The sequence below is a fragment of the Cloeon dipterum genome, chromosome 3 (genome assembly GCF_949628265.1).
Source record: "Cloeon dipterum chromosome 3, ieCloDipt1.1, whole genome shotgun sequence".
Classification (NCBI taxonomy): Eukaryota; Metazoa; Arthropoda; class Insecta; order Ephemeroptera; family Baetidae; genus Cloeon; species Cloeon dipterum.
Window position 1 is genome coordinate 29,047,333 of NC_088788.1, and position 27,059 is coordinate 29,074,391.

Genomic DNA, 27,059 nt, shown 5'->3' on the forward strand with positions numbered 1-27,059 from the left:
GACATGCATTCATGAACTTAATTATCCGATTCTATAGACTCCTCCAAAATTCAAATAAGACAAAAATTGAACTTTTTGGGTGCTTATTTGGTTAATATATATTTTTTAAACAAAGCAAGGGACATTAAAAATTCAACAAAACAATGATTTCGCTGAAACGTGATATATTTGTGATGCCCCCAAGCAAAAACAAAAAAATATCGAGAACTAAAGGAAAAGTAATATGTAGAGTGAGTAGTTCTTAAATATTATCACAAGAATTGAATGAAATTCTACTAATAGAGTAAAATATGCTGCACGCACTAGTGTTTGTATTGTTTAATTTTTTTAGAAAATATCCCAAAAACGAGGGTTCCAACCAAAGTGAGAAAAAAATACAAAAAATAATCATTCATTAATTTGAAGTTACATTCTTCCAGTTTGGCCACTGTGAGATTTCCTTAAATAGAGAATCTCCTGGGCACATGGTGTCCTTTGCCTGTCGATGTCCCAATAAAGTGTAGTTGTTGGGCAGAAAATTCATTTTAATGCTGCATGACACTAGCTTGTAGAACGCTTGCAGTGCCACATCTTCTGGTAATCGATCTAATGAGGAAAGAATGAAAAAAATATTATATTTTAGCAGTCAGTTTTGTCCCCATTTAGCTTTTAATAAAATATTGGATTGATCGATGACAAGTTAAAAGATGATAAATTAGCTCGATTTAAATTTAATTGTGACCTGTGAAATCTCCGACGAAGCAGACACCAATGCTGTTCGTGTTGTACTTGATTGCGTGCGCCCCGATGCGGTCCCAGCCACGTCCCTCGTAAATGTTTCCGTCCTCGCCGATGAGAAAACTGTAGCCAATGTCATCCCAACCGCGGTCATCCATGTGTAAATCTTGGTACGAGCGAATAATTCGCGAGCACGCTTCTTTTGTGGTACAATAGCTGCGAATGCCACCGTGGTGCACCATCAGGAAAGGAGACAAAGGATTTCGTCGCGCTATCTGCCGTGACGACCTTGCTCCCCATTCTTCTCTCGACACAATCGACGGACAACCAGCTGCAAAAATTAAAGAGCATTGAGATTTTAAAATTCATCCACCATGATTTTGCTTTTAAAAAAATGTTTTCTCTAAATATACATTACTGGTGGAGGCAGGTGAAAAATATTTTGATTATGTTTTCTTGGAGGTCTTTTCTGTTCAAGCATCTAGAAACTATGTTAAAAAACAATGAATGCATTAACTTGTTGGACAATCTGGGATGCTTAAAAAACAACTGTTGTGTAATAAAAAAATCAACAATCAAACCTGAATAATCTATTCCTAACTTTGAAGTGCCCACTTTGGAGCACTTCAGGGACTTTTTATTTTATTAATTACAATTCAATATTTTTGTAGTGCTTAATATTTGTCAAATAAGTCAGCAACAAACCTGGCAATGTTGGCAGGGCGGCTGCTAACGCAAGTAGATGCACAACAATCACCACTAGCAAGTTCATGGTGACACCGACGCAACCAAACTGTGAACTAGCAGAGTCACCCGGCGATTATTTATCGCCAGGCGCTTATGAGATTCGCTTGCGAGATTCTAAATTGTTTGTTTGCTTTTGGTACTTCCTCCGACTGTGGAATGGATAATGCCCACGCGTTTTCTCTGGCAAGAATTAAATCATTTTTGACGTCGTAAAAGGGGAGGGCTCTGCGTTTATTGCTGCAGCACAGCAGTTGCGATACTTATTTGTGTTTCTGTTGGAAAAATTACCATTTTGCCGAAATTGTGACTCAAAATATTGATTTTTGTGCACGGTGGGAAAAATGTTTACTTGGCATGCAGCACGTTATACTAAATTATAGGTTATTGCCGCAAACATGCGCTACAAAAGAAACATTGTAATAAATGTTAATGCTGTTTTGATACTTATCTAGTGCAAAACACATTTTCTATGAGTTCGTGAAATGCTCCTTTTTGTGTAATTTGAATAACGAAACGTGTTTAACATTAAATTTCGTATGTTTCGATCCTGATTATGATCCTTTAAGGTTTGATTTTATCAAGTTTAACATTGCGCAGGAAGCTGTAATAGCTATATGAAGCTGCTGTTATCTGAAAAATCCGAAAAAATAAAATTTAAGTTAGGAATATACTTCTAGCCGTCATAGCTTGCGATAAAGTATTTTTTAACTCACAGCGTTCAGCGTTTTCAGCGAGAGCTTGTAAAAAGGTCCTGCCTTAAGCGAGTATTTGATGTTGCTTCCCAATGCAATGATTTCCAATGAGGTATAGTCCGCAGAATTGATATGCGGAGCAGTTGCCAGTTTAGATAACACTTCCGTTCGGAACTTCACTTCCTGAAACGTTTAATAATGACTTTTTTCAGCAAATGGTGTAGTGGAAACAAACTGCGTCAGTCAGATTTTCAGCAAGCCACCCAAAAATAAAAAGTTCTAGCATGTTGGATGCAAACTCGAGAGCCAGGACCGCACTTTGACTTGAAATTTCAGCCTATAACCGGAAAAATATTAGAAATTGTACAGTTTTATTGGATAAAGATAAACTTGCATGGTCTGTGATTTCCTTAGCAGTTAGGCAGAGAACTAAAATAATTCGCCACATTTTCATTTGGAGCTGAAATGAGTACACCTCGTTGGCCATTTTTATTAGCCTGTGAAAAATGACTTGATTATTGCCACAAAAATGCCGGTTCGAGCAGCATACTTTAAAATATACTGGTGCAAAGTTGCAATATAACGAACGTCAACTTTCTCTGGATTTATGATCGATGGCCAAATTCTATTTTCGCTCGACTTTTCTGTAGTAAGAACTAGTTCACTCATGCTTTCAACTAAATGATCGGCATATCCTTGTATGAAGCAGCAGATATGAAAGTAAATCATAGCGTAGCCAAGCTGGAACAGTCCTAGGGAGGTGTGCACGAAAATTTCAACATAGCCGTTCAGAGCCAAAAACACTGATGCCAGAGTGGGATTTAAATATTTCGCTAAAAAATTTTCACTTTTGTTTTCTGCTCTCTCTATTGTTGCCCTTTCTTCTTCAGGATCATTGAAAAAGTAGTTTCTGTGAAATAACGAAATCAAAAATAGAAAAATAAATTAATTTTCTTTTTGGCATTCCTGTACTTAAAGCATTATTAATCAGCATAAAAGACGAACTAATTTTTCAACGTTGAGGTATGTCAAAAGTCTAAACGCATAATAATAACTATTGAAAACCGACCTGTGATAACATGAATGTACTGACAATTTGTGATAATAAACAACCATATATATAAATGTAAGCCATTCTTTATCACTTCAGCACAACCTTTTATGAAATTGTGAATCTTTTACTATCATATTTTTAAAGCAAATGGTTGTTGTTCAATCTATGACTAAGACAAGTTATTTCAAATCTTTTGTAATAAAATTAAAAATATCCTTGCAACAGAATAAAGGTATACCTGTATTCAAGTGCGATTGAAACAGCAGCTGATATGAGCATATAAAGCCAGACGATCAAGTAACACAGCCTTCTTGCCTTCCTCATATACATCTTGAGCACTGTGCCAAAATTTTCTTTGATCACTTCAGGACAGCTGTGCAATATTTCGTGCACTTCCTTTCTTTTCATTTGGAACCCCAAAATCTGCAGGACGTAAATAAGCAGGCTGCCCTTGATCCAGAGTCCTCGTAAGAGGACTTGTGTATTTTCAGCGTTAATGAAAAAGTAGAGAAGGATCTCAAAAATTGTGTGCACGCAACAGATTGCAGTGATGGCGACATATAATTGCGAAATGAGCCTAAGAAATTTGTTCCTCGGATTCATAGGTAATGCTCCACTGACTTTCATCAGGATAAGTAACTTCCTTGAATAACAAATTAGTATGCGACCGTCGTCTTCTTTCTGCTTAAACATTTATAATTAATATTACAATTAAACCGTTCGTTTCTCATGAACTCACCATATCGAAAACTTCAAACTTATCTGTAGACGATTTGTAGTTAGCAAAAAGCAGCGTTTCCGAAGTGAGACTGACTGATTATAGTGAGCGAATGTTTATGTTTCCCATAGTTGAGAAAATGGGTCTTTAAATTATTCATGTAGCAAATCACTTGGTTTGCATCCATTCACCAAAATTGCTCACAATAAAAACAGGGAAGCGTGTGAAAAATATCAAATGTCTTTTTCACGTTTATTATAAAACTTCATTATTTATCGTTATAACATGCGCAACAATATTTTCTTTCAATTTTCCAAATTATACCTTTAAGGCTTTTTTGTCCAATATTTCCATTTTGTAATTAGATTGTACAGAGTGTTTCCAGGACAAGCAGTTGGGTTTGCCTGTCTGTGGCCGATCAACTTGTATCTGTCCGAAATTTTCTTCGTTTTGACCCCGCACTCTATCAGTCGCTTCGCAGACGCAATCGCAGAAGCAGTTGGTGCTCTCCCTTGAAAGTAAAATATTGCGAGCGTCATGAAACAAATAAGACGCAAATCACTTAATCAAGCATTCATCATCATTTATGGCATGGCATATATAGCAGGAAATAAATATTTAATGTTTAAAAGATAAAAACATAAAAAATGTTGATGAAGAATCTGGTTTTTCACCAGAACTTGCTTTTAGCTATATAAACAGCGTTAAATACATAGATAATGCGGATAAAGCAAAGCCACACTCATTTGACAAGCAGAAAAAAAGGAGAACTATGTATCTTTATGTTGAATATAATTAAAACCAGGCTTCGTCCGCCTTGTCAAAAAAGAAACCAAACAACCTCGAGTGGTCGCATTTTTCAAATATGTATCTTTAATTAATGTCTAGAGTATACAGGGGGCAACTACACCCTAGCTGTCTGTGGCAACCCTTTAGCAGTTATCACCCCATCTCATTCCTGTTCTAATGTTATACATTTTGCTTGATGGCCGGCTGAAAGATATATCAATCTCTTGTCGCAAATATACATGCTAAATAAGTAAATAGCGCATTTTACGGTATTTCTCACTTATATTTCGCTACAGTTAAGGTCCAATAAAAGTGCAATTTTACCAATTTATACTGACCTTGGAAATTCCCCAAGAAGCAGATACCAACGCCGTTAGTATTGTAGTTGATTGCGTGCGCACCAACTCGGTGCCACCCGCGTCCCTCATACACGCTTCCATCGCCGCCGATTTAGAAGTTGTAGCCAATGTCGCCCCATTTATTGGCATCCATGTGATAGTTTTGGATGCTGCGAACAACAGAAGAGCATCTACCTTGGTTAGAGCACTCGCTTCCAGCGCTGTGATGGATCACCACAAATGGCACGGGCACTTTGCGATTCGTGGTCCACTTGGTGGGTCGGGCGCCCCATTGGGCGCGACTGATAACCAGAGGACATCCTGAAGCTGGAAATTATAGTATTAAAATAAATTCACACCAAAATTCTTGCACTCTGGTGCAATGGTTATATTTATAATTACCTTCAAAGAGGCTGGTGACGAAAAAGGTCAGAAATACTATCAGTTGCTTTTTCATTCTAACGAGATGTTCGGTGGCTAGCAGTAGTCTTTAAGGTACTTCATGTTATTGAGTAAAAGCAAATCGCACCGCACATTATATACAGCACGCTGTCTCAAAAAATTGTTGAGCAAATGGGTTTGTTTTGCCAATGGTTGATATCAGAACCAAAACAAACATTTCAATTATCTCATCGGCTAGAGCTTGCAAAACATTTTACATGGCTCACAAAAGTTTGTTGAGACGTGTTCATTATAAGTATCCACAGATTTACATGATGTTACTATCATTTTTAATTGAGGGTACAGGTTCATCAAGATAAAGTTTTCAGCAGGTCTCCAAAGTAGGTTAAAGAAGGAGAATGTATGCTCAATGAGAGAATTGAGAACAATGGATGAACTGATATGATGTCATCGATTCAATAGTTAGAACACACAGTTATAATCTTGAAATATTTTATTGCTTTTTTTTATTAATAAAACACTGCTGAATTGATGCGTGGAATCGTCGCCAATTGAGACAATCAAAACTTAACTTCCTACGCCACAATAATGTATTCAATTAAAATTAAAGACGACATAAGACATCGTGTAGTTGTAATACCGCTTTATTAAAGGTTTCATCCAGCCAACCAAAAGTGAGAATTTCCAGCATATATTTGGTAGCAAATTTGAAATCCAAATCAAAACGTTTTGACTGGAAAACTCAGCCTTGAAAAGTAAATATTTAAAATACATCGGTTTTGGCTCTTGAAATGTTTTTATTACTAACGTGGTCCGTGATTTCCTTAGCGTTGTGAGGCACGGGAATTGTATACCCTCAATTTTCATCTAAAGTTGAAATGAGTGCACGCCATTTTTTAATATGCCTGTGCGATAAATACATATTAATCCAATGACTCAATGGATGATAAATGAAATTTTATTCTACAGGTATACTTTAAAATATATACTGATGCGAGGTTTGTTCTGCACGAGTGATGTTTTATTTTTGTATCTATATAAAAATCGATTCAGTATTTATGCTACAGCTTAGATTTTAAGGGTTTGGAGTCCAATTTTTCCATTTTTTAATCAGATTATACAAATTGTTCCCTGGACATTCAGTTGATTTTGCCTGTCGATGTCCAATCAATTTGTAATTGTTTGAAATCATATTCGTTGATACACCGCAATCTATAAGCCGCTTCGCAGACTCGATTGCTGCAGCTGTTGGAGCTTCACCTGTAAGAGTGAAAAATACTGTTAACTGTTAAATAATATATCAGCATTCTATTGTGATAAATGGAGGGAAATATACACCAATATTCTTCAAAATTCCGGACGAAAAAGGCTTAAATTAACTGTTTACGCAAATAACATGACATGTGTGTTCTAGGGCTGAAAGACATGATGAGTGCCACCATTTATAAGCGCTAAACTAAGTTGTAGAAGGAGACGCACTACGTGTCTTTGTCTCTTATTCTTGTTAAACCTAATTCAACTCTATAAACTACCTCGTCCGGTTATACTTTGAAAAAGTTATAATAACCACTCGTGTGAGATTATCGGATTTAAAGTAAAAAAATTGGCTATTAAAGTCAACAATCGCGATATTTAAAGGATATATTAAGGTAATTGTGAAAATATAATCAGTTAACTATTAGGACAAGTGGTGTAAATGCTACAATTTAAAAAAAATCGATATAAGGTGATCCAATATATTTATATTCAATCAGTCTTTTTATAGATATTAATTATTAACAATAAGCTAAATATATATATTATATATGTTAAGTTTGTACTCTTTTGCTGAAATAGTTAAATTAATTCATTTATGCGCCATGTTATAAACGTTCCATAAATTGGGCTATTTTTTATTTTATAATATTATTTCTCAATCAATCAATCAATATTTTGTATGTTCCCAAATGAATATATGACTTATGAAAATAAAAATTATATACCAACCTTGAAAATTTCCTAGGAAACAAATTCCCAAGCCATTAGCGTTATACTTGGGCTCGTGGCTACCCTGTCTGGTCCAGCCACGTCCTTCAAACACACTCCCATCACCTCCTATCAGGAAATTGTAACCAATATCTGACCACCTTCTGGAGTCCATGTGGTACGCTTGGATGTTGCGAACAGTTGATGTGCATTTACTAAGGTTGTCGCAATTGTTTCCAGCACTGTGATGAATCAACACAAAGGGCACGGGCCTTCTGAGATTAGTTCGCCTTGTCGCAGGTCGGGCGCCCCACCCATCGCGAGTAATAATTGTAGGGCAGCTTGAAACTGTAAAGGACAAATTGCAATCACGCATTTTAATATGATCTCAATTCAACTGCTTGAAATCTATATCGAATAAAATATGATTGATACCTGCAACAACTGCAGTGATGAATAAGATCAGAAATGCAAGTCCAGCCCTCATTTTGACGATCGATGCGAGTCGTTGCTATATAGCTCAAGTATTGACGCTTTATAAATGAGGAAAACTGCAAAATGTTCTTTTTATACTCCCGAAGCTGATAGCCATTGGTCACTGCGATAAGAATGTATCTTAATGGGTTTGTTTGGACTTTTCATTATGACGCAATATGACTTCAAACTAACGCTTCGTCGCGCATTATTTTATTTTTGTTAATATCTATACTTTCCTTAAATTTTTAAAAATTCTTTTATTTGCGTTATAAAAGTGTCGTTTTGTTTCTTGCTGTGATGTTTAAGATTTCTTGTCAAAATAATATATTCAATTACGAACCTAATTCTCATTACTCAAAGTATTTACTTGAATTCTCTGGTTTATTGTGTGCAGAAATAAAATTTCCTGGATATACCACCATCATATCATAAACGCATCATCTTCTGTGTTGCTCAAGACCAATATTGGTCTGAGAAAAAACATCATTCATTAACTTGGGTGACACACAAAATTGAGGTTTAGAGGATAGTTATTGTTCTTTAAACAATAACTTTATTTTATTCTACTAAAACGGAAGATTACTTAAAGTATTGAAGTTTGTAAGAATAATGGGCTGGTTCCCCACTTGTGAGAGGTCAAGCGAAGCTCCAGACACAGTAATAGGGAGCTGAATTTGCAAGGTTTGTGGAACTTGGAAGAAAGTAGGTGTCTGCAGAGCGTTGGCAGCAGGTGTCATGATGTGCATTGGAAGAGGGCTGGGGGTTTGCAAAATATTTTGAGTGGACAAAATGTTTTGCGGAGGAACATTTGTAATAAGAGAATCGACTGCATTTAGGGGCAATGATTCAACAGTTTCTGCGTTTGAAAACTGTAAATTGTCTTGGGCCACTTCAATTATAATATCTGCTACATTGCTTTCAACTTCAATGGGTTCTTTTGGCTCCAATTCAAAGATATCGTCTTTTTCGACGGAGGCAGACGCAGCTTCTTCTCCAACATCTGCTTCCTTGGATGCATGAGTCCTCCTGAGAAAATCATTGGTTGGAATTGAATAAATATGCATATGATGGATTTGGTTACCTTTGATGTGCTCTTAGGTCATGAGCGACCAAAAACCTTTTGCTGCAAACTTCACATTCATGTTTCTTTTCTCCCCGATGTCTGCGCAGGTGTTCATCAAGTTTGGATTTTCTAATGAATCTTTTCGAGCACTGGTTGCACACATAAGGCTTTTCCCCTGTAATTGCAATTAAAAGTCGAGTAGTATACCATTGATACTTGTACCAATTAATATTTCTCTACCTGTGTGTATGCGAGTGTGAAAGACCAGTTTGTCTTTTCTGTTGAATTTAGACCCACATATTCCACATGAGAATTTCTTCTCCTTATCAGTGTGGCGAGCTACGTGGATTTTAAGGCTCTGAGTGTTGCTCAATCCTTCTCCACAAACCTAAATGAAGAGCGTATTTGATCACCAATGAAATCAAATTTTAAACAATTACCTGGCAGAGATACTTTTTAATTAAGTTGTGCTGCTGCTCCTTGTGGCGAGTGAGCAAAATTTTCATTGTAAAAATTTCTTCACACTCATCACATTTAAATGAATCTTCATTCTTCTCATGTTTCTTTACCAAATGCTTTTGAAGCGAAGGACGGTTTTTGTACTTGGCGTCGCAGAAATCACAGAAAAAACTGAGCGTATCCCTACAAACCAAAGATGAAATTTGTCACTTCTTCATTCAATCTCCATTAACTAACATGTGATTTTTCTTCTTATGGTAGTTTAGATCCTTTTTGTTTTCAAAGCTTTGGCTGCAAATTTCGCAAAGGTATGGCCCTGGCTTGCACTTTGCAATGTGGCACACCATTCGGTCGAGACTTCTGTACTCCTCCCAGCACTGGTTGCATATTAGGTAGCTAAGTTCCAATAAATGATCAAAATGTCTGACAAGTCGATCTTCTCCTTCTTTAATGGGGAGGTCCAGCTGGGTTCACAAATAATTTTATTAATTTTCTTATGTTTCTGTTAAATCAGCTATGTACCTCCTGAAGTTCCTCTGCCTTCAAGTTGCAGTCGTGCTTTGTAAATGTTTCCAAGTCTTTGTATGTGTGAAAACATTGGCAGCAACATAAAATATTCAAGCTGTCTTTGTCCAGTTGGGAAAATCTGTCGAGCGTTTGCTCACTCATTTCATGGGCATATTTAACATGATTTTCAAGGTAGACAGAGGTGGAGAATATCCTGTAAATTTTATTAATTAATAGCACTTAATTAGCTTAATCTTTGATTTTGGTTCCAACAAACCTCAAACATTGAGTGCAAGGCCATTCAGTTCTTACATTGCGTTTTCTTTTACGACCGGGTGAACTGCTTTTATCCTTTTCAGGCTTTGAAGGTGACATAACAGCTAAAATATTGATTGCGAATGTAAAAAATAAGAAATTATTTCATTTCTCTTACTCTCAATTAATATGGGCTTCTTGGTTTGAGCTTCTCGAAGCATTCGTTGACGACGAGTTCGATACTGATTAGCATTGCTTGAGTTGTCATTCTGAATTTCAGCAGGTATTTCATCTGAATTGGTATAGTATTAGAATTTATATAGCACTATAGCTTTACTAAACTTACTTGAATATTTGTGCATTCCTTCATTTGAGTCAGGACATTCTGCTTCAGGGACTTCATTCAAATCAAAATTTGTGACGTTGTCAACCTCTGTTTCTGAGTTATATGATTCAAGAAGGCACTAAAAAATAAAAATTTAGAAAAATTCCTTTTTCAATATTGCACTGCACAGTTAAGAGGCTTAATTTGTTTCAATTGTGATAAATAATTACCTGTATCTCTGAAGCAAATTTTCTTGATAAATTAATTACTTCATCAACTGCTGGACCATTTTGGAATTTTCGTAATAAACACGAGCACGAAGCTATCTCAAAAATCGAATCGACTGAAGACAGCTGCAGATGCACATACATAATTGTCAATTACATAGATGTAATGCATAAATACATACATACATAACACAAAAAATGTAAATAAATAATAAATAAATAAATACGAATAATGCCTTTTTAAGATAATTTTATACGCATTACATACCTGTTCAACAAAATTTTGAAGAGTTTTAACAATGTTTTTGACTGTGCACTCTGCTGAACCCATCTCAGATAGAATATAATGACACGATGCTACACGCTAAAATATTTGATTAATCCGAACACTAGAATTTTGTTTGGATAAAATTTACTATAGTATTTTTGATTATGAACAGCGAAAGTTTGTTGTTATTGCAGCCAGAGTTTTCCGTTCCATTAGTGCTTGTTGTGTTGTGAACAGTTGTGATGGTCTTAGACACTCCCCTTTTCAAGCAGTGGGTGGGGGTGTGGCACGAGTCTTATAGACTCGAGTTTGTTATGTGGTTTCCATAGTTTCGTTCTCGTTGGGCTGGTCCTCGTCAGAAATACATAATATTAAATTATTTTTAATGGTGTCATGTCATCAGGCATCTGATTGATTCAATTTTGCTCTTTAATACGTTCATTGATATAAAAACTTTAAGCATTAGACTATGGAGAAATTATCTGACGTGGTCTGCAAATCGTTCACTGAAAACTCGCCCTATGTTCAGCCGTATCATATGTTTTTTGTTCAGGTTATAGACCCTTCAAAGCTTATCACAATTATATTATTTTGCTTCGTAAAATTATTTTTTGTGTATTTGAGTTAAATTAAGAATTGATTTTCATTTTTAGGATGGTCGAAAGAGAAGATGGGATCTTTTGAAAATTCATGACAGGTGAAAAAACCTTCCCATAATGAAAATTAATTTTTGTTTCGTCCAATTTTCAGTGTGGCTATTCTAATTTTCAATGTTACTCGCCAAGTCTTGGTATTGGTGAAACAATTTCGCCCAGGTAATCCATCACTTCTAAACCCATTCCTTTGATTGAGTGACTTTGCACAGCTGTGTACTTGTCAAATATCCAAGACGAAGACAAAGTATTGGAAAAGCACATTGACACTTCAAAATATCCTGCTGAACTGGGTCTGACCATTGAGCTGTGTGCAGGCATTGTCGACAAAAATAAGACCCTTGAAGAGATTGCATGTGAAGAGGTGGATGAGGAGTGTGGGTACACTGTTCAACCAGCCGACTTGCAAAAGATAGTTTGCTACAGGTCATTGTTACAAAGCAGATATTACTTTTATTATGACTGACTTGAATCTAACAAAATTTATCAAAAGTAGGTCTGGTGTTGGAGTATCTGGTGATAAGCAGACCGTTTATTATGTTGAGGTCACTGACGAGATGAGAACTTCAAAAGGTTTGAAGCACAGACCTCCAATTTCAGTGGAGTAAAGTTTTGTTCTATCTCCACAGGTGGAGGAAACCTGGACGAAGGTGAGCTGATTGAAGTCATTGAGATGAGCATAGAAGAAGCCAAAAAGTACATGAAGAGAGAAGATGTCCTTAGTCCTGGTGGTTTCCTCTTTGCTCTGACTTGGTTCTTTAATATGAAAAACATCAAATGAGACATTTTGATGCACTTAAAATATACTCACAATTCACAAAGCCTCCTCGTCTTCTTTGCTGAACTGGGCAGATACCCAAGCTAAGCCCCATTTCAGATTGGTTAATACAAACTTCAGCGCCTTTGTCCACTGTTCCTCAGAGTTGAATTGAATCCTGAAATGGTTAATCGAATAAAATTAGATTTTAGATCTTTGTTAAAAGGCACGGGAAAGTGTCGCATGAATTTAAATCGTTTTTTTAAATATAAATAAGCCACAAAAAATGAAGAAACCGTCAATGGGCTTATTAAAATTAAGTTTTTTTCCGCAGTGTTGGCTTAGTTAAAATTAAATGCAAGGGACTTAAATTTTGTACAAAAAGCTTTCTGTTATTTTGTGACTTGAAAAAAACTTATTCTAAAATGAAAATACCTGACCTAGCCTAGAATTAAATTTTACAACAAGATTACAAGCCAAATTTTAATGGCTTTTCAAAGCCATCAAAGGTGAAGCTTTGAAAGGATGGCTAACATTTCAGATGACATTGCTGGTTTACTGCAAATTAATTCCTTTAAGAAAAGTTCCATTTGAATTTCAATGGACCATTGCCTAGACTGTTTTTATTTTGACCCTCTGCACAGCATATCCCGCATACTATGAGCTCACCAGGTCCCAATAACATGAGGCCCGAGTAGCCGCAGGGGAGCTTGGGCCTAATGAGGCCATCTTTTCGCTTCTAGACCCTCAAAATGCTCAAATAAATGTCTCCCATAGCCTTGAAACTGCTAGAAATGCTTAATGTGCAATTACATTGAAAAAACAATCAAATTTAGCTAGCAAATAAATGTAATAATATGTACCTTTAACTAATACCAACATAGTGGCCATAATTTAATGCTTCATTATTGGAATAAACAAATGAATAAATGCTAAATAGGGAAACACAATTGATCCCAAAAGTTTTATGTTTTCTTTCAACCAGATGATAGTTACCAGAAAAGCGAAAAGCAACATCCACCAAGGACATTTTGAATGGTCAGCGAGTTATTCGTCGCTGATAACTGATCTATTTTCGCGCAGCAGAGATTCGCAGACGTTAATTACCGCCGTGGAAGTAGCGGTTACTGTGACTGCTCACAATGAAAAAACAATTTTGAATGTTGCAAAAATTATTCAACAATTAATGAAAAATTAAAATTTCATCCTTTGTCCGAGGTCAAAATCGCACTATAATCCACAGCACTAAAATAACGTCCGCAATTCTCCATCACGCGGAAATAGATTGGTAATTAACTCACTGACCATCCGTAGCGGGGAAATTTCCTTGTTGGGTGTAGTACTTCTGTATACTAACTACAATCTGGTTGAAAGAAAGCATTTAAACTCTTTAGATCAATTGGTGTTTCCCTTGTGGGGCATGCCATTCATAATATGTTTCATAACCCTAACGCTTACTTGATTGAATAGGAGTTTCCAGACGTGGTATCTTCAACTTTTCCTTTTTCCACTCCGTATGGCAAACAGAATCCGGATTCTCCCCTCTCGACTTCTTCCTTAAACTGCTGCATCAAGTCTAAAAACGCGACCATAGCAGCATCAAACTTGTTATCCCAGAGGAAACGAAATCCTCCTGACCCGTACAGAGGAAGTTCCTTGTTTTCTGCTAAAACCTGCAGGACAAAATATTAAATTTACTTGCCAGCAAAAACAAAGTAACTCTTACTTCAATATAAGAGTGATTCCCGTATGGAACTAATCGGTATCTCGCAAAAGTGAGGTTGATTTTTCTAGCCAGTGAAGCAAGCAAGAGAGCAGTTTGACCCCAGGCTGCATTGATTTCACTCCAATCAACCGGCGCACTTGGAAGTCTACCCAATCTGAAATTGTTGATGGTGCCAAAGTGGCCACTGTGCCAAATGTGGAAAGTGGCGTTGAAGACATTAGTTTTCTTCAACTTCTCCAGCTGAGACCTACGAGCATTAATAAAACATATTTATTTAGTTTGAGCTGTGGAAAGATCCTTCTATTTAAGTTTGTAGCAGGTGTTCAAAGTTCATTGATATTATTTTAGAAACAAATGTGATCAACACTTTTTAAACTGTGATAGACTGATATTGCTGGACTTGGATACATTAAAACTGTTTACTTTGTAAAGACTTCCTAGCACATGCAAAGGAAAAAAGCTAATACAACAAGAAGTAAAAAAAAAATTTAAACATATATTTTACATTTTTGTTAAATATTGACTGACTGGATTGTTTCCCTCACCGTGTGTATGCTAGCTGACACCTCAGGGATTTCTCTTCGTCTTCAGTGATGAGTAATTCACGCCTATGCTTAGTGTATTCCCTCCAGTATTTGGCTTCCTCCTTTTCCAACTGCTCTTTGGCAAGCTGTTTTTGCTTCACTGATAACTTTGCCTCGAGTTCTAGTGATTTTAAGTTCTCGAGGTCTTGAATAAGGGTAAGCTCTTCCAATTGCAGCTGCCCCGTTAAGTATTAAAAGTAAATTTCTTAAAAAAAACATCTTGATTTACCTGCTGGAGCTCAGCTTCCAATTCTTCCGTGGATTCATCATAATGCTCTGACAACAGTCTAAAATATCTATTTGAGAAAAGCGACTGGCATTTTTTTTAGATGAATCACCTTTCCAAGTAATCCTTGTAGTCTCTTTGCTCGTCTTCTGTTTGCAGAACCTGGCGTTTCAACAGTTCAAGAATTGTGTCAGTGCATTCTTCACAGAGGGGATGGTCGATTTCAGAATTATTAGAGAGAGCGTCAAAGAGAGCAGCATTTACCTATAAAAAAGAGGGAGCAAATTTTATGATTTAAATTGAATCGCAAAAATATTGTTGTTTTAATACTTTATAGTGGTGGCTGAATCCTTCATATTCTCCATCTCCTCCAACAAGCATAAACCCATTGGTACCAGTTGCTGTCGAGTCTGCCAAACGAAACGGAGGAATGAATCTATCAAAGCCAGCAGCTTGCGCCTCTAAATCGATCCCTGGGCTTTGGCACAATGGAACTGGAATCAAGCATGCATTTGGTTATTTACTGGCGTTTAGTTGCAACAGAATAATCAGCTTTCAAAAGGAGATTTAAAAGTATCAAGGGCTGATTTTCATTCGATTCAGTGTAGTCCTGGTTGCGAAAAATCCAGCTAATCAAAGAGATTTTATGAAGGATGCTTTTACCTGCAAGGTCAGCGAGGGTTTGATCAGCGAGAGCGTCGAAAGTCGAGTCTAGTTTCAGAGGCTGCAAGCACCTCTGGCAGGCAAAATTAACGTGCACCTTGTTTTCTACCATTTTCGTTGTGCGTCTTGCTTTAAAAGATCCTTGGAGACATCACGTAACAATCAGGCAATGCACGCAGAACTATCACAGACTATTGAATCAAGCAGTAGAACTTCTTTAACTTTAAAATAGTATTATTGTTTGCCTCTGACTGTTCAACTGTTTGAGCTTATTATGAGATGTTGAGCTGGGAGCTAGGGCAAAGAAAACAGTGTCAGGACAACAGCTGGTTGCTGGTTGTGACGCAGCACTGCACAATGCTGCCCCCGCGCGGCGGAGGCACAGTTAGCCGATCCCCCCGTTGAATAATATTATGCAACCAGCGGCATTTTCACATTCGCAGAAGGAGAAGGCGCAATGGCGCAAAAATAATTACATAAGTTAACAGAGCAATATTATACAGTCATGTTATGACGGATTTTTCGTTTTAGATTATGTGACAAAGTAAGCTTTTTTAATATTATTTAACACAGCTCAATAAATTACTATGCCACTGCACACAAAGTTCTAATTTTTTTAATTTTTGCGTTTTTCTCTTGCATGATATTATCATGTTATCTTAATTGATATGATAGATGAAATTAAGGAATATTATCGAATATATAGGTTTAAGATTTAATAGGCTCCTCTCAATCTCCATGTTTTAGCAGACAGCAGACAGGTGTTTTTGATTAGACTCTATGATGGATTTAATTTATGAATTTTCAATAATGTGTGCGATAGTTGTTAATGAATGAGACTGTTTGTATAGGCGGCTTCTATTGTGCGTAATATGATATAACTTTATTGATAAGATGTATGAAATATGGAGGAAAACTGTTGACGAGAACTGGTGTTGTGCGAGGAGCGTTATAAGTGGAACGTCGGGGGAAAAATACTCAAAGACACATTATATGAGCTCTCATTTCTAAATTATCACATTTTTAAATAGGATAATGAACTGCCATTATTTGTGATAAAACAGTTCATTTATGAGTATCCTCTGTTAAAAATACAGAAACAAAACATAAATAACATTGCAAATTTCTCAACATATATTTTAGCGCCTTTTGCCATCCTTCCTCCGAATTGAACTCTTTCCTTAATTAAAAATATATTAATTTTAGAGTAATAAATTATCAGAATGAATTGAACCTTATAGAGTATGATTGGCCATATTTGTCCTCAAGTACTCCACCTTTTATTTCGTAAGGCATCAAAACTGTCGCATCAATTGACTTTATCCTCACTTCGAGTTGTTGCATTAATTCTAAAAATGCAACCATTGCTGCGTCAAAACTTTTGTCTTTTGATTTAAAGGCGCAACCATTTAAATTAAACAGAGGCAGCATTTGCCCGTCCTCTAAAACCTACAGAAAATTAGTTAAATTTTAGACCATAAAATTAAATAGTTTTAAAAATACCACAAGATGAGAACGGCTTGCGTAAGCTACAATCCGGTACTTTTCGAACTCCAGTCCAATTAATTTTGCTAGGGATGTGAGCAACAAAGCAGCCTGACCCCAGGCTGCGTTAATTTCCCTTAGCGAGTGGTCTAGTGAGAAATTGTTAATCACACCCACAGTGCCTTCGTCGCAAATTTTGAAGCAGGCGCTAAACACGTTTGTATCTTGCACCGTTTTTAACCAGAGACTGTAAATAATTGCCATCATTTTAAGTAAAATTTAATATGAAATTATCAAACGTTGCATTAAGTAGACGCAATTGAAGGGATGAGATTTCATCTTCGTTCATAGCGAGTTTTGACAGCTCACGTGCTTCATGAAGCTTGCGTTTCCTTTCCAACGCCTCTTTTTCTGCTATGGACTCACGGGAAGTCCTCTTTTCCTCATTGAATTCTCCAATATCCTCCTCTAATTTTTTCTCCTCTTGTTGAAGCTAAAAATATTTAGTTGTTTCATTGTTTTTACCGTTGTATTTTAAACCTTAGCTAGTTCTGCCTCTAACTCATCAAGGGTCTCGTCACTTTGTTCAAAATTGAGTCTGTAAGAAAACATAATAATAAATAATTTTTAACGTAATAATTGCTGGTACTTGTTTAAATATTCCGTATAATCTTCAACTTCATGTTCCGTGTTTAAAATTAAAAGTTTTATCAAATCAATACTGCAGTCTGTACATCCTTCACAGAGGTGGTGCTCGACTTCAAAATTATTAAATAATAGATCACACAAGCCAGCATTCACCTGGACAGATTGATATTACAGAGTTTTATTTATTTTCCAACTTTTCCATACCACATATTGATGACTAAATCTCTCAAACTGTTGATCATCTGCCATTAAATTTGTTTCGCTTGGTGCTTCCTCCCCTATTTAATTGAAAATGATACAAATCTCTTTCCATTTTTAACATCCCATTTAATAAAAGTCGTACATACCTTCATCATTTTTATGCTTTTGCTTCATGTGGCAATTTACACAGCTGAAAGAGGTGCGTGTATTATAGGCGGACATTTTCTTTGATATCTAGGCACCTATACTGAGTGTAGTCTGACCGTAGCAACTTATTATGAGAATTATCTCAGTTGATAAGATAAAACTTGTGAATCAAAACTGATTAACGTTCACAGCCACGCAATCGTTCATATAAATACACTGCCAAACATTAAATGACAAGGCAGAATAAACAAGAATAAATAAATATACTGTATGATACATTAGATATAACTTGAGGTTTGAACATCGAAGGCACCTCATAAGAATGCTTTTCTTCGAAAATAAAATACCAACCTTGGACCCCAATTAGTGAGGTTCACCCTGGCAATCGTCAACATATGATTTTCTTGCTCTGCTTTTTCCTGATTCTCGGTAATAATCGGTGTGGAGCTGGGCCTGCGGGGGTGTATGTATGCAGCTCTCTGGCGCTCTCCACGAGCCAGCCGCCCCCGAGGCGGAAAGCAGGTGGGTGGAGAAGGTGATTAGCCGCCTCTCGGATGCCGCCCCCGGGCTGCCAATTCCGCTCGTTTTCGAAGAAAACAAAAGCAAGCCAAGTGACGCCGCGATGATTATTATTATATTAGACGGCGGTGGCGGCGGCATAGGCACCTTCCTTCATCCTCACTCTCGCTGCTCTCTCGGGCGATCAGGGAAAATTGATGTGGGTGCTGCTTTTTTATGACCTGGTATTCAAAGGAAATTTAACAGCTCTTGGAAATTAGAGTGCCGTAGAGGAATATCGCTCTGGAGGAAGTTTGCTTTCACATATCCGAACACAGCACAATCCCTATAAGCAATGAAAATTAAATATATAAACATTGCACTAGTACGTTTTTTTAATATTGAATGAATTTATTATTAAACGCATTTTTTAATATTTGAAACTATAATGTATGAACGTGTAACGTGTACAAGTATTAAAACTCTCTGCATGATTGCCTTCCGCATAATTATTTGAAAGAAAAGGAGACTAGTAAATTTTTCATAATCCACAAACAACTTTTTCAAAAACAAAAACCAACATTTTTTAAATTATTTTTTCTTGATGCGTTCATTTTAAAAATTAATTATCTACTCTTAGCTTTCATAGAAGAAGGATATAGTCACAGTACTTTACACGTTGAAGTTGCTGCGAGCCTTGCCGTCCAGCTAATCCGCAATCTGCGCTCACTTAGCCGTGTTCTTTTGCCCAATCACAATAAGAGAGTGGCGCTGTTAATTTATTGGGCCGGCAATTATCACGCTGCACGGCGAAGTACACGAGCAGGCGGTATCTTTCATTTTGCTTTCATTAGCATTAAAACAGTGAGTGGAAAAGGGCTTGTCCACTCGCGAGAGAGTGAGTGTAAAAACATAACAAATGGGCCAGTAGCCGAGTTATTATTATTGCCATTATTACACGACGCTTAATCTGCGCCAGCTTTGCAGACTTGAGTTGATCATGCAGCGTGAGATATTAAACCGCTCTTGTCTGTGTTTATTGTGCGAGTAGCTCAGTAGCTTTTGTAATTAACTATATGCGAATCGGCGCGAGCTCAAAGGAAAACTCATTATATTATGTCTCTAAGCAAACGCCATTTGAGACAGCACATAAATACGGGCATATCTCTTGGGCCATTTATTAACGATTTTTTAATTATTCGACTGCGGACCCAATATCTGTTTGTGGAGCAGGCATATGTGATAAGTATATAGAGAGTGAATTTTCTTAATGGCTAATGCTGATTTGTCGTATATCTACACCACGAAGGGACAATGTTAGCCAAACGGTAGCAGCCAATTTAATTTAACATATTTTTTTGTAGCTCGAAGATATTTGTGAATTTAAATTTTAAACAGATTCTCTTTGTAAATAATACTCTGGTCAAAACCGGTGTGAGCAAAAATTCAATGATAATTTCCTGGCATTGTTGTTAGGTACTTATATTTAAAACTTTTTCAATTAAGATTTGGCACAATTTACTGAATCTCGCCTAAAGACTTCATTGTAAAGAAGGTATGTAAAAATCAATAGGTTGGATACAATATTGATCTATAAACCTTCAAATCTGTGTGAAACGTCTAGCTGTCAAATGCGCGCTACAAATTTTGTGCTATATAACAACATCATACTTAAATCATTTCCCAAATTTGACTCCTTAAATGTACCCAAGGCGATGAGGCACGCGAAATGTACGGTTACTGGAGAAAAAACCCATCTCCCAAACACACAGCGTATAATTTGGAGCGATATCTTGGATTCTTCTTTGGAAGGAATGCACGGATTATATGAGGAATCACGCGTGCGGCTCCAATTAATTGAAGCTTTTTAGAGCGAGAGGCAAGAAGTATTTTATTATAATCGCGGGCTTGACGGACACTTTGGTGTTGTTGTTATATACCCATGGTGAGGAAACCTTCAATTACCCGCTGATTTTGGCAGGCCCTGCGTGCGCTGATACGGGGGTGGACGAGAGGTTTGATTGCACCCCCTCCAGCCTTAACGGCACCCACCAGATGGGCGCCATCAACTCTGGCCTCAGGTGAAAAGAGAAAAAATTCTTTATATATGTACCAGAAGAACATGAGACGGGGAAATAATTTCCGCGAAAGGATATTCGTCGGTTGGATTTATTTTCCCTCTCTGTGCATCCAACCTCAAAACCATTTGACGAATTTTTTCCACAGAATATTTCCTGTTTACTTAAGCATAATCATGAAATCGTTAAAATTTTTTCTTAATTCAATATATATGGTGCAATTCTTAATTTGGTTCAGGAGTAAACGCAAAAAAAATGTCTCCAATGTTTTTTCCTGCTGACGTTTCTATTTCTGTATTCTGCCAATTTGGGAGTGGACTATAGAATATATCAGCGGGTCAATTTTCGCACATCTCTGCTCCTACAGAAATCGCATTTCTAACAATGAGCTCCCAACGTAGTTGCCCTATAGAGTTGAGCTCAGAGAACATGAACATTACGATTTAAATTTGGTTGTTGCATTTGATTCCTGTCTCACAGCTCATCCATAACTACTTATTACATCGAATTGAGCATAGTGTAAATTGAAAATTTGTAGTCAACATAATGCGAGACAGTGAAACAAAACTGTTGTGTCCAAAATTGGTCAATTTACATAGACCCGAAAACTAATCGATTCGAATATTGAAAGGCCGCAGAATTGACAATTAAAATGTAGAGGGGGAAATGAATAATAAGACTTCATCCTCGTTGGTTTCATTTGTTCAATTAAACTTGGTCAAATCCAGCATTCATAGTCAGCAGATAGCGCGGATAAAAGCTTTTATGTTGTGCGTTTATAAACACTCTCTGGCATAACAAGGTAGAGAATAATTTTGATTTTAATAAATAATAACGCTTCCACACGCGCACAGACATTCAAAAATAAATTCTGATCAAGCAAGGACCATTAAGTCCAATGTGGGCTCCATAATGTAGAACATTTAATTTAACGCGCAAAATTTGGACGAATTATTAGACAAGCGCGGTATTAGCCTTTTTGTAAGCAATTCCGTCACTCACTCGCTGCTTTTTATGGCAATAATAACAATAAATAATGCGTCGTAATAGTAAAGAAAAAGGCTGGTCTTCTCATGTGGGTACCTACACCTGACCATTCAAAATTACTTGTTTATTGCCCCATGTGGGCAGATTATCAAAGGAATATATGGCGACCTCAGAGAGATAGTGACACGCTGTCCATGAGTTATGGAATGACTCCTTTACACCGCCGAAGACACGCACAAAATTGAGCAATATTTCTGCATTATTTCTCGCGGAATCTGCTTAATTCACGCGTCACGAATCCGTCCTCACAATTAAGGGATTTTCTATATAGCTGTAAATTTGAAAGTGAAAAGATTTATCCACCCAACAGCTTTTCAAACCACATATACGCATGACCTGAAGAAATATTTAGTTGAATAAGCAAGATAGGTTATTTAAAAACAGGTGAACCCGCACCGAGTGTGAAAAAGTGTGATGTGTAATTCAAATGTTTATGGCTTAATTCAACAAGAAGATGTTTCGCCTTGGCTTGTTTAAGAGGTGCTTTCTAGTTGATTTTCAACGAAAAATGTTTCAGACATGGTTCTTGATATTCTTCTGTTTTATGGAACGCCAGTTCCTTCTTAAGTCCAATATAATCTGTAACCCGGCAGATGTGTTAATTCTAAGCATGAGCATTTAAATTCACTCTGAAACTTCTTGATCTGGGCAAAATAAAAGAAACCACCTGCAGCGGTGCGCATAAACGTCACATGTAAGGAAAATCGAAAACAGCTGCCTTTTTGTTTGAAAATCGCATAAATTTCAAATTTTGACTGCTGCGCAAGGTGCGTGGGCTCCTTTGACGACCAGGAGGCTCCATGCGGAAAGAACGGTGGAATTGCGGGTTGTCTCATTCTTTTGCACCGCCTTGGGCCACGCGGGTGATTAGTGCAGCCAAGTGCGCGCACGGCGGCCGCTGCATCCCGAGGCGAATTTCCGAGCGAACGACCAGCCCGAGCACACACTGAGAGAGAAAAGCCGAGACGTAGGCGAATCAGCATCAAAGAGCTTTAATTAAGTTAAAAATAGCCGCGGGCGCGAGTGAATTCTTTTATGTGTTTTTTGTTTCCACCTAATTAAATGCACTTTTTCGCCCGTAAATCTTCGTGAGCACGTTGGAGTGGAGGGCTGACTGAGCAGGTCTGCTTCTGCGTTCCATTACACCCACACGGCCGGCCTATTACTGCGTTAGATGATCCAGATACGAATCGGTCCATCCATCACGGGTCCACCTACTTTCATCGTTTCAGGCCGCAGGATTATAGTCTGAAGCATTTTTTTTCGTCTGAATGGAAATGAAAATTAATGTCCAATTTTTCAATAATTCTATTGGGAGTCTTTGATGTTTTTTTAACAACGGAATTAAGGACAACAACTTCAAATTTAATTAACAGATATCGAAAGTATCTTGATTTTTTCCACTATGGCAATAAATGATCGTCTTTTGGGAACGCATACTTCTTTTTTGAAATGCACCAATGCATCCTTTACGAAAACATTTATATTTGCTTCGAGATGAATTTGACCGAATAAAAAATTTGCCTGAAATGGGTTTTTTAGTTAGTTAAAAAATCTCTAGGACCTACAACAAAATTTTATTTTAATTTATTAAGGGCCCTAGAGTCTACTTTTGCGTTACATGTTTTTTTCTATATCCTTGAACTTCAGCTATTTCATACGCTTCATGGACAAAAAGGGCGACGCAAATTCTTTTTATAATTCCTAATTCCCATACATTGAGGATCAATAATAATTTAATTAAATACACCCCTGGATATTTACGAGCCCAAAACCACCGCCGCGCACACTTATCCGACCAATCTTGTTCAGTCCTTCTGTGTGCTATCCTTACTTCTTCCTATCCAGCCCTGCAGAGCCTATATTTTTAATCTCGTTTTATTGCCTTGCACGCCGGCCGTCGACGAGATTACAATTTCACACATTGTATTTTGGAGCACCAGCCGAGACGTGTGTGCTTCACTTTTTTGTCCTTTTTTGGGACATGGCTGTGGCTTCGTGGCTCATTCATCAGACTTTCTGGACCACAAATAAATGAATAATAAGTGCGTGGAGGTGTAAAGCGAGCTGTAAAACAATTTTATGGCGACCATTAATAATCACAATTTGTTGCGGATGCCGCACGAGTATTTTTCAATTTTGACCTCGCAATTACTATATGTGACTTTTCTTATAACAGGTTTTAATACTTGAGGGGTTATTGAAGCATGTAGAGAGATATCGCTCATATTTTTCCTAGCAATTAAGTTACAATTTATACCTGCCACGGCCAATCTATGTTCACCCACATTTCCTTTTTACGAATGAACGTACTCGATCAGTGCTTGGAAAGCTGTTTTGCACAAGTGTATCTAACATTAATTAAGATTTTACTAGCCACACAAGTGATAAATTCAACATGTTAATTTTCCATAATCAGATCGTTTTCAGTCGTATATTTTACGATCTCTACACACACTCACATGGAGCTAAAACACATCATGCTGCAGTTAAATCGCGAACAGTCGTAATTGCACGCCCCGAAGCCACTCATGCCATTATTGCAGCCATCATTTTTGCACGGTTTCTAGCAACACCGTATAGCACAAAACATAAATCAAAGCACTCGCATGTCCACTCTAGAGAACTTATCCTCAGGAGCGTGCGCTGACAAGGGCAAACACACTCCACTATATCAATACGGTTCTCACACGTTCCTGACGATTTGTTCGCCGCGTATTTTATTATGATTAGTGTAAGTCACCTACTGGGGAAGTGCAACATGGCCTTTCATAATTGAATTCGTCAATCTTTATGCTAGAAGCCAGTGAAAATGGTACTGCAATATTTAATCTGACATCAAAATAAATAAGACGAAATTTCAAGAAAAATATTATTTCATTCCTTAAGAAGTTTATTTAGAATAAATTTAAGAGTAAAAATATTGACAAATGCAATAAATTAATTAAGATAAAAACATTTTGATATAACATAATTAAATAAATAAATATTAACAATTTTATTATTCTCCAATGGTGTGAACAACATTACCAAAGACGTATTAAGCAGTCATAAATATTCTTTAATATAAGAGACCGTAATTTAAAAATATCGATCCATCTATAAGGTAAAATCTTTATTTATGTTTGCATATTTGGCACTTCCTCAGGTTGCAAACCATAATTGCGAAAATTTAGAATGGCTTGATAGGAAAATAAGGTTGGGAAACAAATTACCAGAATTTTCTGTGGCACAGGTGGCACATCATCAAACTGTTTTACCCATCCCTTTCCGTTGCCGAGTTTACAGAAGTATAATGCGCCTAGTGCAATATATTAATGGTGTGCATAGCGAGAGAGAGCAGCTTCATCGTCGCACACTCGCTATTTATGATGCATTATATTTAAAAGTCGTTAATCGATACCTGTGATCTAACATGTAAAAAGCATGTTTTATGCACACAGATAGAATCGGCGAGAGCAGTGCGGCTTATCGCGAGGCATGCGGTGTGTGTGTGTGCACATACGTACACACATTTATATGTGCTCTGTCGGCTGTACACACTCGCCCGCAAACATAATATTCGCTCAAAATGTGTTTTTGCGCGCACAGCTGGAGATAAGAATTTCAGGTTTATTTCTCCTCCATCGGAAACTCCCACGCCTTGGAAATCCTTCGATATATCCACTGATGCGAGAGACAGGTGTTGCTCGAGCATAAATTTCCGCAATAATTTCTGACTAGAAAATTTATTGATAATCTCTCAGGAATAAGGAATTTCAGTATGGAGTGAAGATTTAACGTCAAACTTTATTTGCAAATGAAAATTAATCGTCAGCAATATTTTCCAATAAGTGAATATTGGGTGATGCAGTAGGATAAAAATGACTGCTGTAATAGGGGTCAAATTCAGAGGTCACGGCCTCACACCGCGCTTTGTGTGTTTGGATGAATGCTTTTCTTTGACTACCGGCCGCCTCTTGGATGTCAATGTTACTACTGCAGCAATACAGATAAAGGTGTGTCGAACATTTCCATCAACATCTATAGGGTGCAATTTATGAGGCCTCTTGTAAACAAAATTAATATAGCTTTATGCAAATAAATCAGATTTTTCTTATCTTTTCTCTGTCATTACTATGTATTTAATTATAAATAAAAATTTTGGATCTTTCTTAAGTGACGATGACGCTGTGCTGTACCAATACAAAGGTCCCGCACACACCACAATGCAAGCCCTTTAGGGTGATCAAAATTGATTCTGAGAAGCGTCCGAATTTAAACAACAACTGCAATTACTTACGGTAATATGCATCAACGAAGAACAATTGACTTTTGTTTGCGACGTCTTCGGTAATTGAATCTCCGGCATGTCTTTTCCATTCAGTGGGCAAAAGCAAGAAAGACCGAGTCTGGCGTGTATTAAAGTATGTAGACACGCTCTGCACGGAGTTCGTTATTTTCGATTGGTCGTCTCGGTGCTGGAAAAGCATTGCTTGATTCTTGATTGATTTTTTCAGCGGGCTCTCCACAATCGGTTTTGTTTCGAGATTTAATCAAGCGGCCGTCGCGACGACTTTAATTGAATAGAAGGCGTAATTGCGACGTTTAAGACTCTCAGCTCAGCAGCATTTTGAGTAACGGGACGAAAGGCAAATTCAGCAGAGATGGATGCTGTGCGAATTGTGACACAATGAACTCTCTCAGCGGTCAAAGCTCAACGTGAGTGGCACAAACGAGCTCGAATTTCTGACCCTTCAGTGCGGCGCAGCCACCGCTTCTGAAATTAATTATCTGTCTTTTTGACGCGACTGTCAGAGCCAAGAGCGCAGTGTCCCTCTTGCCGACAGAGTGCTAAAAAGCAAAGCAGCCACAACCGTGATTTACGCTGGCGAGAACGTAAAATTTCAATAGAGTGTGCTCAGAGGAGAGAATGAGGCCACTCGTATTCTTTGGAAACGAATGCCTGAAAAGAGGGTGCGATCGAATTGCAAGTGGAGATTAATTAAATTACAGCAAGTGACACCCGCACAATTGAGACGTTACAAAATACTGCGAGTGACATCAGCTCGTTGCTTTATTAAACTCTTGTGATTTAAATACATACACAGCGTGGAGCATGAATATGCTTTATATGTGTTTGTGTTTTGTGAGCGGTGCGCGCGCGTGATTGTATGGGGGTGTCACGCAGTGATTGTTATGATGAAATCACCACTGGATATAAATGACGAGTGTGACAGATATATATTTTATCCAATTGTCAAGGCAGATATGAGGACGCAGGAATAATACGCATACATTCCGTGGAGTGGAGATAAACCAGCATCTCTCTGTGTGCCTGTTGTTGCGTTTAAATTGGGTCGT

General features: G+C 37.3%; 7 protein-coding genes across 10 annotated transcripts; 1 reads left to right on the forward strand and 6 right to left on the reverse strand.

The window, feature by feature from the left end:
• Positions 1-147: 147 nt before the first annotated feature.
• Positions 148-2,329, reverse strand: LOC135940636 (peptidoglycan-recognition protein SC2-like). The gene is made up of 4 exons (XM_065485607.1): positions 2,178-2,329; positions 1,423-2,094; positions 722-1,048; positions 148-585 (listed from the first exon to the last, which is right to left on the reverse strand). Exons 2-4 carry the CDS (start codon positions 1,487-1,489, stop codon positions 395-397), a joined length of 585 nt encoding a protein of 194 aa, XP_065341679.1. The 5' UTR covers positions 1,490-2,094; positions 2,178-2,329; the 3' UTR covers positions 148-394.
• A 1,705-nt stretch (positions 2,330-4,034) lies between these two features.
• LOC135938368 (peptidoglycan-recognition protein SC1a-like) lies at positions 4,035-5,512 on the reverse strand. Its single transcript, XM_065481986.1, is given in 3 exon segments — positions 4,035-4,439; positions 5,056-5,382; positions 5,458-5,512. Coding segments are annotated over 3 exon segments (567 nt in total). The 3' UTR covers positions 4,035-4,254.
• Positions 5,513-6,481: 969 nt separating this feature from the next.
• On the reverse strand, positions 6,482-8,014 carry LOC135938284 (peptidoglycan-recognition protein SC2-like). The gene is made up of 3 exons (XM_065481882.1): positions 7,858-8,014; positions 7,444-7,770; positions 6,482-6,717 (listed from the first exon to the last, which is right to left on the reverse strand). Exons 1-3 carry the CDS (start codon positions 7,907-7,909, stop codon positions 6,533-6,535), a joined length of 564 nt encoding a protein of 187 aa, XP_065337954.1. The 5' UTR covers positions 7,910-8,014; the 3' UTR covers positions 6,482-6,532.
• A 397-nt stretch (positions 8,015-8,411) lies between these two features.
• Positions 8,412-11,264, reverse strand: LOC135938280 (zinc finger protein 260-like). 3 transcript variants are annotated; one of them, XM_065481877.1, is made up of 12 exons: positions 11,174-11,264; positions 11,004-11,099; positions 10,739-10,861; positions 10,530-10,647; positions 10,362-10,475; positions 10,206-10,308; positions 9,944-10,142; positions 9,659-9,885; positions 9,403-9,604; positions 9,203-9,350; positions 8,981-9,137; positions 8,412-8,925 (listed from the first exon to the last, which is right to left on the reverse strand). In XM_065481877.1, the coding sequence occupies exons 2-12, from the start codon at positions 11,064-11,066 to the stop codon at positions 8,466-8,468; spliced, it is 1,914 nt and encodes a 637-aa protein (XP_065337949.1). In that variant the 5' UTR covers positions 11,067-11,099; positions 11,174-11,264; the 3' UTR covers positions 8,412-8,465. The 3 variants fall into 3 exon arrangements, with proteins under 3 accessions (XP_065337949.1, XP_065337947.1, XP_065337948.1); XM_065481875.1 differs by having other exon boundaries at positions 11,004-11,092; positions 11,174-11,253; XM_065481876.1 differs by having other exon boundaries at positions 11,004-11,262.
• Positions 11,265-11,295: 31 nt separating this feature from the next.
• Positions 11,296-12,477, forward strand: LOC135938283 (uridine diphosphate glucose pyrophosphatase NUDT14-like). Its single transcript, XM_065481881.1, has 6 exons — positions 11,296-11,556; positions 11,657-11,700; positions 11,754-11,818; positions 11,869-12,082; positions 12,153-12,229; positions 12,286-12,477. The coding sequence occupies exons 1-6, from the start codon at positions 11,473-11,475 to the stop codon at positions 12,435-12,437; spliced, it is 636 nt and encodes a 211-aa protein (XP_065337953.1). The 5' UTR covers positions 11,296-11,472; the 3' UTR covers positions 12,438-12,477.
• Atg6 (Beclin-1-like Atg6) lies at positions 12,084-15,927 on the reverse strand. Its single transcript, XM_065481880.1, has 9 exons — positions 15,613-15,927; positions 15,280-15,443; positions 15,062-15,213; positions 14,953-15,010; positions 14,685-14,899; positions 14,140-14,386; positions 13,872-14,086; positions 12,468-12,591; positions 12,084-12,412 (listed from the first exon to the last, which is right to left on the reverse strand). Exons 1-8 carry the CDS (start codon positions 15,722-15,724, stop codon positions 12,471-12,473), a joined length of 1,284 nt encoding a protein of 427 aa, XP_065337952.1. The 5' UTR covers positions 15,725-15,927; the 3' UTR covers positions 12,084-12,412; positions 12,468-12,470.
• Positions 15,928-16,230: 303 nt separating this feature from the next.
• On the reverse strand, positions 16,231-19,518 carry LOC135939571 (beclin-1-like protein). Of its 2 annotated transcripts, XM_065484036.1 has the most exons (9): positions 18,093-19,518; positions 17,950-18,023; positions 17,747-17,898; positions 17,638-17,695; positions 17,397-17,590; positions 17,116-17,344; positions 17,019-17,061; positions 16,847-16,961; positions 16,231-16,792 (listed from the first exon to the last, which is right to left on the reverse strand). In XM_065484036.1, the coding sequence occupies exons 1-9, from the start codon at positions 18,166-18,168 to the stop codon at positions 16,678-16,680; spliced, it is 1,056 nt and encodes a 351-aa protein (XP_065340108.1). In that variant the 5' UTR covers positions 18,169-19,518; the 3' UTR covers positions 16,231-16,677. The 2 variants fall into 2 exon arrangements, with proteins under 2 accessions (XP_065340108.1, XP_065340107.1); XM_065484035.1 differs by having other exon boundaries at positions 16,235-16,792; positions 16,847-17,061; positions 18,093-19,515.
• Between the last annotated feature and the right edge of the window lie 7,541 nt (positions 19,519-27,059).

What these genes read in the sequence shown, in the direction of transcription:
- LOC135938283 (XM_065481881.1), top strand. Translation starts at nt 11,473, where the DNA reads ATGGAGAAATTATCTGACGTGGTCTGCAAATCGTTCACTGAAAACTCG. An exon ending in CTTTTGAAAATTCATGACAG is followed by an intron (nt 11,701 to 11,753) that starts GTGAAAAAACCT and finishes TCCAATTTTCAG; the next exon opens with TGTGGCTATTCTAATTTTCA. An exon ending in CGAGATGAGAACTTCAAAAG is followed by an intron (nt 12,230 to 12,285) that starts GTTTGAAGCACA and finishes CTATCTCCACAG; the next exon opens with GTGGAGGAAACCTGGACGAA.
- LOC135938280 (XM_065481875.1), bottom strand. Translation starts at nt 11,216, where the DNA reads ATGGAACGGAAAACTCTGGCTGCAATAACAACAAACTTTCGCT. An exon ending in CATAAGAAGAAAAATCACAT is followed by an intron (nt 9,605 to 9,658) that starts GTTAGTTAATGG and finishes TTTGGTTTGTAG; the next exon opens with GGATACGCTCAGTTTTTTCT. An exon ending in GACCTAAGAGCACATCAAAG is followed by an intron (nt 8,926 to 8,980) that starts GTAACCAAATCC and finishes TGATTTTCTCAG; the next exon opens with GAGGACTCATGCATCCAAGG.
- LOC135940636 (XM_065485607.1), bottom strand. Translation starts at nt 1,489, where the DNA reads ATGAACTTGCTAGTGGTGATTGTTGTGCATCTACTTGCGTTAGCAGCC. An exon ending in CGCCCTGCCAACATTGCCAG is followed by an intron (nt 1,049 to 1,422) that starts GTTTGTTGCTGA and finishes TAATTTTTGCAG; the next exon opens with CTGGTTGTCCGTCGATTGTG. An exon ending in CTTCGTCGGAGATTTCACAG is followed by an intron (nt 586 to 721) that starts GTCACAATTAAA and finishes TTTCCTCATTAG; the next exon opens with ATCGATTACCAGAAGATGTG.
- LOC135938284 (XM_065481882.1), bottom strand. Translation starts at nt 7,909, where the DNA reads ATGAGGGCTGGACTTGCATTTCTGATCTTATTCATCACTGCAGTTGTT. An exon ending in CATCACTGCAGTTGTTGCAG is followed by an intron (nt 7,771 to 7,857) that starts GTATCAATCATA and finishes TGTCCTTTACAG; the next exon opens with TTTCAAGCTGCCCTACAATT. An exon ending in TTTCCTAGGAAATTTTCAAG is followed by an intron (nt 6,718 to 7,443) that starts GTTGGTATATAA and finishes TCACTCTTACAG; the next exon opens with GTGAAGCTCCAACAGCTGCA.
- LOC135939571 (XM_065484035.1), bottom strand. Translation starts at nt 18,168, where the DNA reads ATGTCCGCCTATAATACACGCACCTCTTTCAGCTGTGTAAATTGCCAC. An exon ending in CAAGCCGTTCTCATCTTGTG is followed by an intron (nt 17,062 to 17,115) that starts GTATTTTTAAAA and finishes AATTTTCTGTAG; the next exon opens with GTTTTAGAGGACGGGCAAAT. An exon ending in GGCCAATCATACTCTATAAG is followed by an intron (nt 16,793 to 16,846) that starts GTTCAATTCATT and finishes TTTTTAATTAAG; the next exon opens with GAAAGAGTTCAATTCGGAGG.
- Atg6 (XM_065481880.1), bottom strand. Translation starts at nt 15,724, where the DNA reads ATGGTAGAAAACAAGGTGCACGTTAATTTTGCCTGCCAGAGGTGCTTG. An exon ending in GGAATCACTCTTATATTGAA is followed by an intron (nt 14,087 to 14,139) that starts GTAAGAGTTACT and finishes TTTGTCCTGCAG; the next exon opens with GTTTTAGCAGAAAACAAGGA. An exon ending in GGAAACTCCTATTCAATCAA is followed by an intron (nt 12,592 to 13,871) that starts GTAAGCGTTAGG and finishes TAACCATTTCAG; the next exon opens with GATTCAATTCAACTCTGAGG.